Source organism: Chaetomium fimeti (genome assembly GCF_033439085.1).
Source record: "Chaetomium fimeti strain CBS 168.71 chromosome Unknown B0H64scaffold_4, whole genome shotgun sequence".
NCBI classification, from domain to species: Eukaryota; Fungi; Ascomycota; class Sordariomycetes; order Sordariales; family Chaetomiaceae; genus Chaetomium; species Chaetomium fimeti.
In genome coordinates this window covers 3,728,989-3,740,628 of record NW_026944332.1, presented here as the reverse complement: position 1 = coordinate 3,740,628, position 11,640 = coordinate 3,728,989, and the positions used below count along the sequence as shown (strand labels likewise).

At 57.0% G+C, this 11,640-nt stretch overlaps 5 protein-coding genes across 5 annotated transcripts; 2 read left to right on the top strand and 3 right to left on the bottom strand.

Moving 5' to 3' along the window:
• Positions 1-559: 559 nt before the first annotated feature.
• On the bottom strand, positions 560-2,788 carry B0H64DRAFT_321946 (Phosphomethylpyrimidine kinase-domain-containing protein; the record flags this gene model as incomplete). The annotated part of the gene is made up of 11 exons (XM_062800538.1): positions 560-598; positions 662-741; positions 811-1,026; positions 1,099-1,207; positions 1,267-1,332; positions 1,381-1,531; positions 1,586-1,745; positions 1,837-2,239; positions 2,314-2,396; positions 2,456-2,637; positions 2,736-2,788. 11 exons carry the CDS (start codon positions 2,786-2,788, stop codon positions 560-562), a joined length of 1,542 nt encoding a protein of 513 aa, XP_062659817.1.
• A 193-nt stretch (positions 2,789-2,981) lies between these two features.
• Positions 2,982-8,261, bottom strand: B0H64DRAFT_461359 (Rapamycin-insensitive companion of mTOR, N-term-domain-containing protein). Its single transcript, XM_062807501.1, has 2 exons — positions 6,812-8,261; positions 2,982-6,760 (listed from the first exon to the last, which is right to left on the bottom strand). The coding sequence occupies exons 1-2, from the start codon at positions 7,807-7,809 to the stop codon at positions 3,322-3,324; spliced, it is 4,437 nt and encodes a 1,478-aa protein (XP_062659816.1). The 5' UTR covers positions 7,810-8,261; the 3' UTR covers positions 2,982-3,321.
• Positions 8,262-8,288: 27 nt separating this feature from the next.
• B0H64DRAFT_167181 (uncharacterized protein) lies at positions 8,289-9,426 on the top strand. The gene has a single exon (XM_062798703.1). The coding sequence runs from the start codon at positions 8,426-8,428 to the stop codon at positions 9,044-9,046; it is 621 nt and encodes a 206-aa protein (XP_062659815.1). The 5' UTR covers positions 8,289-8,425; the 3' UTR covers positions 9,047-9,426.
• Positions 9,144-10,443, top strand: B0H64DRAFT_167188 (uncharacterized protein). Its single transcript, XM_062798704.1, has 3 exons — positions 9,144-9,377; positions 9,447-10,093; positions 10,153-10,443. The coding sequence occupies exons 1-3, from the start codon at positions 9,241-9,243 to the stop codon at positions 10,278-10,280; spliced, it is 912 nt and encodes a 303-aa protein (XP_062659814.1). The 5' UTR covers positions 9,144-9,240; the 3' UTR covers positions 10,281-10,443.
• Positions 10,239-11,242, bottom strand: B0H64DRAFT_167193 (mitochondrial 54S ribosomal protein YmL23). The gene is made up of 2 exons (XM_062798705.1): positions 11,197-11,242; positions 10,239-11,111 (listed from the first exon to the last, which is right to left on the bottom strand). Exons 1-2 carry the CDS (start codon positions 11,215-11,217, stop codon positions 10,581-10,583), a joined length of 552 nt encoding a protein of 183 aa, XP_062659813.1. The 5' UTR covers positions 11,218-11,242; the 3' UTR covers positions 10,239-10,580.
• Positions 11,243-11,640: the final 398 nt, after the last annotated feature.

Below are 11,640 nucleotides of genomic sequence, written 5' to 3'. Positions count from 1 at the left end.
GCTTTGATCACCGAGAAGCGACACGCGAGAAAGAGAAAAGCGAGGCTCGTCAGTTTAGTACCTAAAACCGCGCTCGAAATAAATGAGCGGATTGTACTTCGAGATGCGTCGCAAACTTAATAGAGGGAGGGAGGGAGATGGAGAATGCAGGTTTTTCGTCGAGGCGAAAATCTTTTGTAAGAGGAAGGAATCGGGAAGTTGCCCCAGGAGAATTTGTTTGGCGGCCTTGGGCCAGAAAATATTTTTGCAGGCAGGCGCCTTGTCGGTCGACAAAGGGGGCGATAAGTCGGATAAGGACTCGGCAGCCGAACGGTTGATGCCTGAGGCAGTAAATTTTCGAGATGAAACTGACAATGAACGCCACCCAAGGTGCCTTCTCTTCTTTTCTCTATATACATACCATACTGGTCCACAGCAAACAAACCGACTGTGTAGGTAGGTACGGAATACGTGAATTGTAATTCCGGGAAACCATTATTCTCTCCTTGTTACTATCATGTCTACCTAGGTAGGCAAAGAAGGCAGGAAGGTATGTACCATACAGCCGATATCTCTTTCCTCAACTTGAGCTATACATTTCCCAAAATGCAATCTCCATCTGCGGTGCATTCTCATTGTCAGCATCCCTTTGACTGCACTTTAATAAAATTGGTAGACTGACCTTTGTAGCGTGGATAAAGATCTTCACCAGCTCCTCAATGCGCGATGGGCTTTGAAGCACCGCGTGGCGTTCCAGCAGTTCTTTGTCTCTAATTAGCGATCATCCATGGACGTTTCCTCCATTTGACTTTGACTTGGTTTCCTACTCACCGGAGCCAGTCTTTACAGCCGTGACATAATCGTTGGCCACGTAATTTTGAATCCAGGTCCAGTACAAATTGCCCTCTCTTTTGGACCGCTTGTTGGCGTGCAGTTGTTTGGCGACCACGCCGTACCCGAGTAGACAGGGTGCAATGGCGACTTGGAGGCCCAGCCAATCTTGGGACTGGCCGATGTCAAGGACGTACCTTGTGTACGCCGTGCAAGCTGTGGGTGGGGTGTTTGTCAGTTGCCTCTACTGCTCTCCTGCTAGTTGAGGTTAACGGAAATGCTACTCACCCGCTTTCTCTTCCGTCTTCTCCATCTCCTCCCTAGAAATACCGAAACCCTGGCAGTACCCAACATGGAGCTCCATCTCTTTGAAGATATGGGTAACGATGGCGGCGGACTGCGATACGGTTATATTTAGATCACTTGTCCATGAGTTACCGTGTATGGAGATCCTACCGCGGCGATATCCTTCATGTTGCTGGCCTTGTATGATCCCAATGCATTCGCTCGGGCAAAGTGTACCTCTTCGTGTTAGCAAGGAGCTCCTTGCCACGGACAGGCACAACTCACTAGGTAAAGGTAATCCTGCATCAAATAGCCCTTGAATGACTCGAGAGGCAGTGTTCCGTCTCCCATGGCCAGTACAAACGGGTGGTTAACAAACTTGTCCCATATCGGGGCAACGTCAGGTCGTTCCAGTAAATAGTCGATGAAGTGACCCCTACGCTTGGTCAGCTGGAGCTCCTGAACAACCGAGTAGTCGTTTGCTTCTCACGGTGAGAACGGCAGGGTATAGACCGAGTGGAAGTGATTCAACGGCCCATTCCCCCCACCCAGTCCTGGCGCACTCCTAATACCGGCCTGGACGTATCTGCAGCCGGCCCTCACCGCAGCCGGCATAGCCATTCCCTTGGCCAAGTTTGACGCGATCGCCGCTACAAGCCCACAACAACAACACACGCACGAGTCAACCTCACACGACGCCAAACAGAGCTAGGGAGGGAGGCGGGGTGCAAGTCCACTCACAAGCCAAAGAACACCCGGTCCCATGCGTATGCTGCGATTCGCAATACGCCGTCTCCAGCCGCAGCACCACCTCCGCGCCCGTGGCCGCATCCTCTCCCACAAGCACATCCACGACCAGCTCCCTCTCCGCCTGCGCCTCTGCCACTGTCCCGTCCTTCTTGAAAGGGCAATGCCCGCCCTTGACGAGCACCCACTTCGGCCCCAGCTGGCGTATCGCCCGCCCGATGGTCTCGAGGTCGTCGACCGTGCTGACCTTGTCCATCTCGGGGCGGGTGTCGCGGAGCAGGAGGAGCGCCTCGGGCACGTTGGGCGTGATGATGGTGGCGAGGGGCAGCAGGTGGGTGTGTAGGGCGTTCAGAGCTTGCTGGGGTAGGAGTTCGGCGCCTGTTGTTGCGATCATTACCTAGATGCGCAGGAGCGCACTAGTGGTTAGGATGTTGGGTAGGGTGAATGGGGGGTGGGGGTGCGTTGCTATACCGGATCAAGGACAACGGTTGAGACGCCATGGAAAGTGAGCGCGTCGGCGATGGTTTCGATTGTTTCTGTTGATCCGAGCATGCCTTGACTTGGTGGTTAGTGTGAAACAACCACATTGAGTTGGGGGTAGTCAGGGGCTCACCCGTTTTGACAACATCAACCCCGACATCCTCAATGACGGCGTCGATCTGTTTCCTGAGAAACTCGGACGGGATGTGGTGGATGGCATAGACTCCCTTTGTGTTTTGTGCCGTGAGGGCCGTCGTGGCCGTCATGGCGTAGCAACCATGGGCGGCGATGACCTTTTGGTCTGCTTCGAGGCCGCTGTGAGAAGAAGCGTGTGTAAGCCGAGTCACCCATCAACAAGTTTGAGCGATACCGGCATCGCAATTGCAAGGAGGTAAAATAAAAGTAAAACATACGCTCCGCCAGAACTATCAGAACCAGCAATTGCTAAAACTCTCCCGGGGCCCATCTTAACCTCTGAACTGTGTCTGGTCCTGGACTGGGTATCGTCGATGATCCCGGTGTAGGAATACAATGTCATGCAATTGAAATGCCTCTTAGTGCCTTACTAAGTCGACCGTATGGAGAGAGCTGAGCCAGAGAACTGACTGTTTCGATGCGGGGGCACAGTGGGGTTGCAGGATAACGTTTAGTAACAAGTAACAGAATAGGCGGAATGGACTGGACCCTCGAGTTCTTTTATCGTTTCCAATTGCAATTCCCGGCCCATCACGGCCCGGATACTGTACATTGCAAATGGACCAAAGGTCCTTAATGAAGAAGTTGCTTCGAACGCCAACCGCTTTCCTATCCCTCAGCACCGAGACCCGGCCACCAACCCCCTAGATGCAAAGTCCACCATACCTAACCATGACCGCCACGCGCCCCTACTTTTGCAGAAATACAACCGACGCCGATCCGTGTCTCGCGCCCCAACTCGTCTCGCGCTCCGTCTTCGTATGATAGCCAGAAATAGGAAGTATATCACGATGCCGTGGCCCACTATCGGCCGAACCCCATTGTCATTCCCCGCCTCTTGATGTCTGCCGGATCACTCACACTCCTCTGCCGCTCCGTGCGCTGTTCGTCACCCGAACTATCGCTGCCCTCTTCCCCCCCTTCTTTCTCCTCCTCTTCCTCTCTATCATCCGCCTCCTCACGCTCCTCCTCCTCCTCCTCCTCTTCACTCTCGCTCTCACTCTCCCTCCCACCCTCCCTAACCGGCACGCTCGGCACCACCCGCCTCTCGCCCTGGGCCTCCTCCTCCTCCTCATCATCGTCATCATCATCCTCCTCCTCCTCATCACTATCATCCCCATCCTCACTATCCTCATCCTCCCCCCCACTCCCCCCACCAGCACTCCCATCCTCCCCATACACCACCGCCCTCAACACACCCTTCTCAAACAAGCTCACAATCATATTCCGATCAACCAACCGATAGTGGTGGCACTCGAGCAGGGACATGACCTTCCGAAAGAGGCGGGGCTGCGCGAAGCCGGCGGCGCGGCCCTGGGACTTGATCTGCATCAGCTCGTTGCGGGCGCGGCGGTAGAGCACCATGTTGGACATGTCGATGACCAGCTCCAGGATGCGGTGGCTGGTCGGGTCCGGGTCGAGCTCCACGCGCGGCGGCAGCAGCGCCGCGTCCGACGGCGCCAAGCCGCCCGCCGCCGCCGCCGCCGCCGTCGTCGCGGCTTCTTGTTCCGCCTCCTGCAGCGCTTTGATGAGCGACTCGGAGCGCGGGCGGGACGGCACCGCGGGGAGTTTGGCGGTTTCGGTCTTTTGGCTGTCTGGGAGCTCGATGGCGGTGACGGGCGTGTGGTGCCACGGCTTGAGGGAGAAGAGTTGGGAGAGGTCCGAGGGGATGCACAGGCCGAAGGAGTGGCCGAGGATGTTGGTGTTTGCATCCCAGCCGTTTTCTGAGAGGATCTCGAGGCCGTGTATGGAGCGGGAGACGAGTCCGAGAACGAAGAAGGCGGTCCCGCGCAGGCTCATGACCTCGTGGTTTTGGGCGATCTCGATGATCTGTTCCACCACGTCGCAGGATTCGAGGAACGGGGCGCCGAGCTCCATCGAGCCGACATTGCCTACTGCCCAGAGGCAGCCTTTTACCTTAACCATCATTTCGTGGTCGTCGGATTGCATGCCGTACTCGCGGATCGTGGCGGCGAATTCGTCAAAGTGGCCCTTGTCGCTGAGGAGCTTGCAGCCCTCTTGGGTCCGAGTGAGCTCGCGGTAGAAGTGTGGCGGCACGTGGTTGTCGGCCTCCATCTCCTGCTGCTCGTCAAACACGCTGATTCGGTTCGTATGGTCGTCCTGGTGGTCCATGAAAGACCGCGCGAGGCTTGCCTCGATGACGCCAACGTACGAGTCGTTTCGGCCCAGGAACCAGTCGTCCATCTCGTTGCTAATGTAGTCCAGCCCGTCCAGGTAGTGGTATCCGATCGATGTCGAGAGGAAGCGCAGGAGAAGGGGAGCTCCTATCTCGCCTAGGTGGTCCAGCGCTGGCCGGCATTCGACAATGTACTCGAGATGATTCTTTGTGTTGCAGGCCTTTTCAAGAATCTTGACCGCAGTGGCACACACTTCAACTTCTGGGTCGTACAGCTGCGTCACGAGAAGCTGGATCGCCCACTTCGAATCGCCGGGTTCCGGGCCATGGGGCCCCATCCGCGGGTGTGTGGCAAACTTCCTCAATGCGTTTGTCGCGTAGATCCGGATGTCTTTCGTCCCGGCCGTCAGAGCCTTGGACAAGAGAACTCGAGGGTGGCCTTGGAGGGAGTAGTCAAAATTGGAGAGCATTAGCTTGATGAGGTCCGGCCGCTGCTTCAGGTCCAGAATCCGGTACAGCATGTTGAAGATGCGCCATCGGTCCATCATCTGCAACCCCTTGACATCTGCGGTCAAGACGCCGAGCATGGGAAAGTAGCCACCGCAAAGGGTGTCGGCGAGACGGTCCTTGGAGAACATAGGGTCCTGGGCGGTCAACCCACTTGTTGGATCGCACTGGGCTAAGCACTCGGCAACTTGGCGTAGTAGCTTGTTGTCGGACAGGTACTTGACACCTTCGGGGCTCTGAAGCAGGGCGTGCATCAGGGAACACCCGGTCCGGACGTACTTTTGCGTGCCCCTTGAGCTCTTGATTTCCGAAAACTTGTACTTGAACGGGCGGTAGAAACTCATGATGCGTTTAATGAACTTGGACGCCTTGATAGCCTCCTCGAGCCTCTTACCGCTCGTTAGGGGCCCTTCGATGAGCCTAATCATGACCTCCCAGTTCCACTTCGTGTAATTGGAGCTACTGAGGACATTTGATTCGAGGAGAAGCTGTCGGAACGTTCCATCATCGAAGGTTGTTGATGTGTTGGCCTTGGGGTGATCGTCGAGCGCGTTCAGGTCCATGTTGTGATGCGTGGAAGGGAGGTAGGACGATGGGGAAGAGCGGTACAGAGTTCTGCTGACGCTGCTTATCTGGTAAATGACCCCGGTGGCTGCGAAATGACTTTCGTCTTTGAGATTCGCGGCCGCGGCGAACAGGTCGGGAAGTAGTTGTAGATGGCTACTCCAGGACGGCGGGAGGAGACGGCTGGACAGCTTCAAGACCTCGCCTATCAACAGCGCCGATTTGCGCCTGAGGGTTCCACTGTCGTTTGTTTGGGTGAGCTCGAGAAGGGCCGGGATCACTCCGGACTTGATAAATACCGCAAGCAAGAGGGTTGTGTAGTGCTCCAGAAAATTCTGTTCTCCCCCGTCTTCCTCGTAGTCGGGTTGGGAGCCCTTGGTGGCCGATTTGAGATTCGTAACTCGGCCATAGGTGGTGAGCCGCCGGCCAGCTAAGAATGACGTGGCCCACGCCGGGGGCTTGATGCGCAGAAGGGAAAATATGAGATCTATGATGGCCTCGCGAATGGGCCCGGCTTGAACGACCATACTAGTGATCATGGACTTAATGGCCCGGAAGTTGTACATGGACAAGCTCATAAGACCGGACCACGTTCTCAGAGCCGAGCCTACGGCTTTGACGCTCTGCTTTAGAAACCGTTCGTTGGAAGACAGCTCGTCGGTAAAGGCGGTGAAGAGTATCTCCAGCTCGTTCCCAGGACGCAGGTACTTCCGTCGATGTGGCGCGTCCAAGAGGTAGAGGAAGGCTGCTGTCAAGCTCTCGGATGCCTTGTACGAACCATCGGCTAACGCTTCATGCAAAGGGCCCATCCCTCCAGAAACAATCAACAGCCGGGGGTCGCGGACGAGGATCTCGGCCAGGGTCTCGATGCAGATTGGCCGTAACCTCTCCTCGGGCTCTTCTGCCGCGGCGGCTATCGACCTGACGACAGCTCTCGAGATTTCGCGCACACCGTCTTTGACATCAAGGAAGGCACGCACAAACTTGAGGGCCTGCTCACGTTCAACGTCGGCTTTGCGATCTTTGATTAGGGACCTGCCTTGGATTAGTCCACGGCGTACGAGAACTAACGAAGGGACCACTTACCACGTCACGAGATAGTCAGTATTGAGGGCACGTATGTTTCTGATGGAGCTGATGTCCGAAATGGCGTATCGTATCATCCTGTACCCTGCAGCAACCACCTCGCGGCTCTCGCTCAGGAGCATGGCTTGCATCCGGAGGCCGAACACGGACCATACCAAGTCATATTTGAGTGTGGGGTGTCGCTTGAAGAGGTCAACTAGGCTATTCGCTCTGGATACGTAGTAGTCTGGAGTCATGCCCGGTATTTCTAGGGCCTGCAGAATCTCTGTAAGCGCAAAGGTTGGTGACTCGGTGGGCTCGTCGACGTCGGACCCGGCGCCGCTCCGAGACGCGCTGGGGGGAGAACGCAAGCCATTGGAGCCGGGGAACAGGGCCTCTGTCCTCGTCCGCGTGGGTGTGGTTGGCGCGGCCTTCACCCGCTGGGCATCTGTGATCTTCTGGCGCAGCTCCTTGATGCGTATGTTGGACGAGTTTAATTCGGCCTCCACCCTTTGCCGCTGCTCCTTGGTTTGCTTCGCCTTCTTAGAGTTCAGCGCTTCCAACATGTTCTCGCTCCCCTCCTTAATTTTCATCTCGCGGCCGAGGGCTTCGCGCAGGTGGGTGATGGTCTTTTCCTGAACCGGGCCATCATCGTCCTCGTCCAACTTCTCTAGCGCAGGGAACATGTCAAGTCGCGAGCCGGCGCGAGAGATGTTTGTTTGGCTACGGAGCTCAGAGCTGAAGCTACCGGGCATGGGCGACGGGTTGAGCGATGGGCCGCGGGACGCAAAGCTCACGGCGGAGGCCGAGAGATTACGGCCGCCATTGGAGACGGGAGGCTGCAGGCCATCGCGTTCGAGGCTCGGTCGAGGGTTCCCAGGCTGCTGGTTTTGTTGCTGTTCCTGCTGCTGCTGCTGCTGCTGCTGCTGCTGTTGCTGTTGTTGCTGCTGCGACTGGGGAACATATGACCTCTGAGTGGGTGTCGCCGAGGCGCTCAACATGGCGGACGGCCCGGCCATTTGCCCTCCACACTTGACCCTCTCGACACTCGTAACGCTCCCGGTATTCGCATTCGATTTGCCGGCCGGCTCTTTGTTCGACGCATGAATGTTCGAGTTCTTCAACAATTTCGGGGCCTGTCTGCCGTCATTTCTCAATCTGTCGTTACGGCCAGGTGGCGTGCGCGCTCAGTCTCCTGCCATATACGGTGTTGAAGATCGATGTGGGGTTGGGGGGGTTGGCGCTGGCTTCGAAGTCCGCCGCTTTGGGATTTCGTATCGCGACAGCGGCCGTCCTGCAGTTCCATAAGTGGCCTGTGCGCAACGCCTGGCAACGGCCGCCCCACCAACTGATCCAAACATCCATGGATCCCCGCCTCGTCTTGGTGACACCTGATACCGAAGTGTGATAACTAAGATCCCCGGGAGGTGAGTTCAGAATTGCGAGATACAACAGCAAACTGCCTGTCAAGAATAACCTGGATAATATTATTAACAACGATGTCGCGTTGATCATAATTTGAGCTGAGCCACACAAAAAACATAAATTCACAACAGGTCTTTTTCTCTGCTCCCTCAGAATCCGACCGCTACTGCCAACTAGCGAAGTGGCGGGCACGCTGGCAAGGAACCTGTCATGTCTCACATTGTGCCCCTGCCAAATGTCGCGGTCGTCACAAATAGGTTTTCTGTGTGGTACGATACCACCTCTAACTGGCCTAACGACGGCGGGCTCTGTGTGACTTGTGAGCGTCCCCAGGACAGCACACTTCGGCCCAGCCCGGCGGTGCCCCTGCACATCGTGGTGGGGCGATCGGGGATTGCCAGCCCCGACCTCTCATCAACGTCACCAATTTGGGGGATTGGACAAACAGAACCGGGTATGGGCATTGGCCCTGGGTCGATAGATCCATTCAGTTGCCGGATTTCGTCAGAGGAACGTTCTCTGATTGCTGGTCAGCAAGTTTCAGTGGTATTCTCAAAAGGAAGCTGTTTCATTCCCGCGGGAGGCGGGAAGGCGCAGAAAGTGGAAAGACCTGAAGGGAGGGGCCTGGCACAAGGCAGTCGGCGGATTCCGGTGATCCACCTCCACCTCCCTCCTCCTTCACAACCCGGCTTGCTGCCCCTCCGCCGGGAAGCCGCGCCATGGGCAGGTGAGCCGCTAGGTGCCGTCCGGACATGGACTCATTGGATGCCGGGGGTTTCCATTCTTGCTTCGGTTCCGGTGTTGGCCCGGGAGTATAAATGTCCCAACTAGCTCCTCCAAGAACAAACACTAAATATTTGTAACTCGATCTATTTAACGTTGGCCCGTTCCTCCACTTGCCTCGCCTCCTTGTTTCTGCGGTTCGAGATTTACTTTCGTTATTAGCAAACGCAGCTGTGAACCAAAATACCCTCCTTTAAATAGGTAGTTCCGGGTCACTCATTCACACGTACATTACCATCGATATGCCTAATCTTGCGTCTGCCCGGTATGGCAAGGACAATGTCCGCGTTTGCAAGGTCCAGAGAGATGAGAAGACCGGCGTTCAGACCGTGACGGAGATGACAGTGTGCTGCCTGCTCGAGGGCAAGATCGAGACATCGTAAGCTAGGCACTCCCCGTACCAAAAACCGCATTGCCCAGCGGCACAACCGACTAAACGACTTCCTAGATACACCCATGCAGACAACAGCGTCGTAGTCGCCACCGACTCAATCAAGAACACAATCTACATCAAGGCCAAGGAACACCCCGTAAACCCGCCAGAGGTCTACGCCAGCCACCTGGGGCAGCACTTCCTCGACACATACCCGCACATCACCGCCGCGCACATCAACGTGGTGGTGCACCGGTGGACGCGGATGGCGGTGGACGGCGCCCCCCACCCGCACAGCTTCTTCCGCGACGGGCAGGAGACGCGCAACGTCGAGGCCACGGCGGCGCGCGGGGCGGGGATCGACCTCAAGAGCAGCATCGCGGGCCTGTCGGTGCTCAAGAGCACGGGGTCGGCCTTCCACGGCTTCGTGCGCGACGAGTTCACCACCCTGCCCGAGACGTGGGACCGCATCCTGTCCACCGACATCGACTGCACCTGGGCCTGGAAGCGCTTCCCGACCGCCGCCGCCGTGGAGCAGGGGGCGGATCGCTTCGACGCCGCGTGGGAGAGCGCCCGCGGCATCATCATGAAGACGTTTGCCGTCGACGAGAGCGCGTCGGTGCAGAATACCATGTACAAGATGTGCGAGCAGATCCTGGAGGCTGTGCCCGAGGTTGACAAGGCCGGCTTCGCGCTGCCGAACAAGCACTACTTTGAAATTGGTCAGTATTTTGTTCTCGGTGTTCTAACGAGCCTAGGCTAACCCACCTCGACGATGTAGACCTCAGCTGGCACAAGGGCATCAAGAATACGGGCAAGGACGCCGAGGTGTATGCGCCGCAGTCAGGGCCCAACGGCCTGATCAAGTGTGAGGTATCCCGTGATACCGCCACTTTGGCACACAGGTGAGAAAGGTGCATGGCAACGGAACAGGGGAATATTTCTTTGGCATATCCGATGTGAGAAACACTGGCGTGCTCTCGATCTTGGCATGTTCGTGCTCTATGAGCCCGACCGGCATTTGGCGTAGCGAATTGACATTTGATGCATATGATATCAACAAGGGCCAACGGCTCAATCCCTAGTGTTCCAGGAACAAGGTTTTGTGGTATCCATCAATGTATTGTTAATACACACAAGACTCAAATCATAGAGTCAAGACGACCTCGTACACACACCCATCCAACCGCCGTTCCTTCCCAGCAGCCCCTATATCCTCGCAGCATCCGCTTCCCTCACAGCCTTCACAATATCCTCCCACCCCGAAGTCCCCACAACCTTCCCACCAAACCGCACCAAGTTTTGCTTGTACGGGTGGGCATCGCCCTCAAAGGCCTTCAACCGCGCCAGCCGCTTGTCACGCAGCCTGTTCTTGGGCAGCATGCCGCTGACGGCCTTGCGCAGGACCTCGGCGCCGCCAAACTTGTCCATCAGCACGTCCATGGTGATGGTCTGGAGCGAGCCCGGGCGGGTGTTGTGGCGGTAGTAGGTCTTGCGGTACTTCTTCTGGCCCGTCGTGTACAGCGCCGCGCAGTTGGTCACCACCACGTAGTCGCCGCAGTCCGTCGACGGGTCCCAGATCGGCTTGTGCTTGCCCATCAGGATCGTCGCGATCCGCGACGCCAGCCGCCCCAGCGACGGCGGCGTCACCGCCTCGGGCGGCGCCTTGATCGTGCTCAGCGTCTGGTGCGGCGTCGACGCCGAGATGTGGTGCCATACCCTCGAGTAGGCGAGTCGTGTCTATAGGTGGGAGCGGATGGGGTTAGTGGCCGGGCCAGGGAAGGGTGTAAGGGCGGGGTTGTAAGGCTGTGGAGGAGGTGCTTACAGCTCCAACGGTTTGTGACATGTTAGCGGTGGTGAAGGTGAAGAAGACGAGCAAAGCCCCTGGGAACTAGTCCCTCATCGACGAAGACGCAACTGCTGCAATCGAATGCTCGAATTGGGTGCAGCAAGCGCGGCGGTGGTTCGATCACGACGGGGAATTGGCGGAGCGAGCCGGCGGTCGATGTCGCGATGGCTTGATAGAGCCAAGCCCGGGAGTTTGGAAAAATCGGCTGGAGCGCCTCACGCACGCGCCACATGCCTGCTGACGGCGCCGCATCTGCAAGGGACCCCACACACTGGACCCTGGGCTTGGCTGACCCCATGCCCGCCACCTGCCCCGCGATGGGACGGATTTCAAAGCAGTCGCAAACTTCCGGGTTTCTTGAATATCGGACTTTTGACGTGATGGGGGATACAAATGCTGCGAATTCGATCTCTTTCCGTA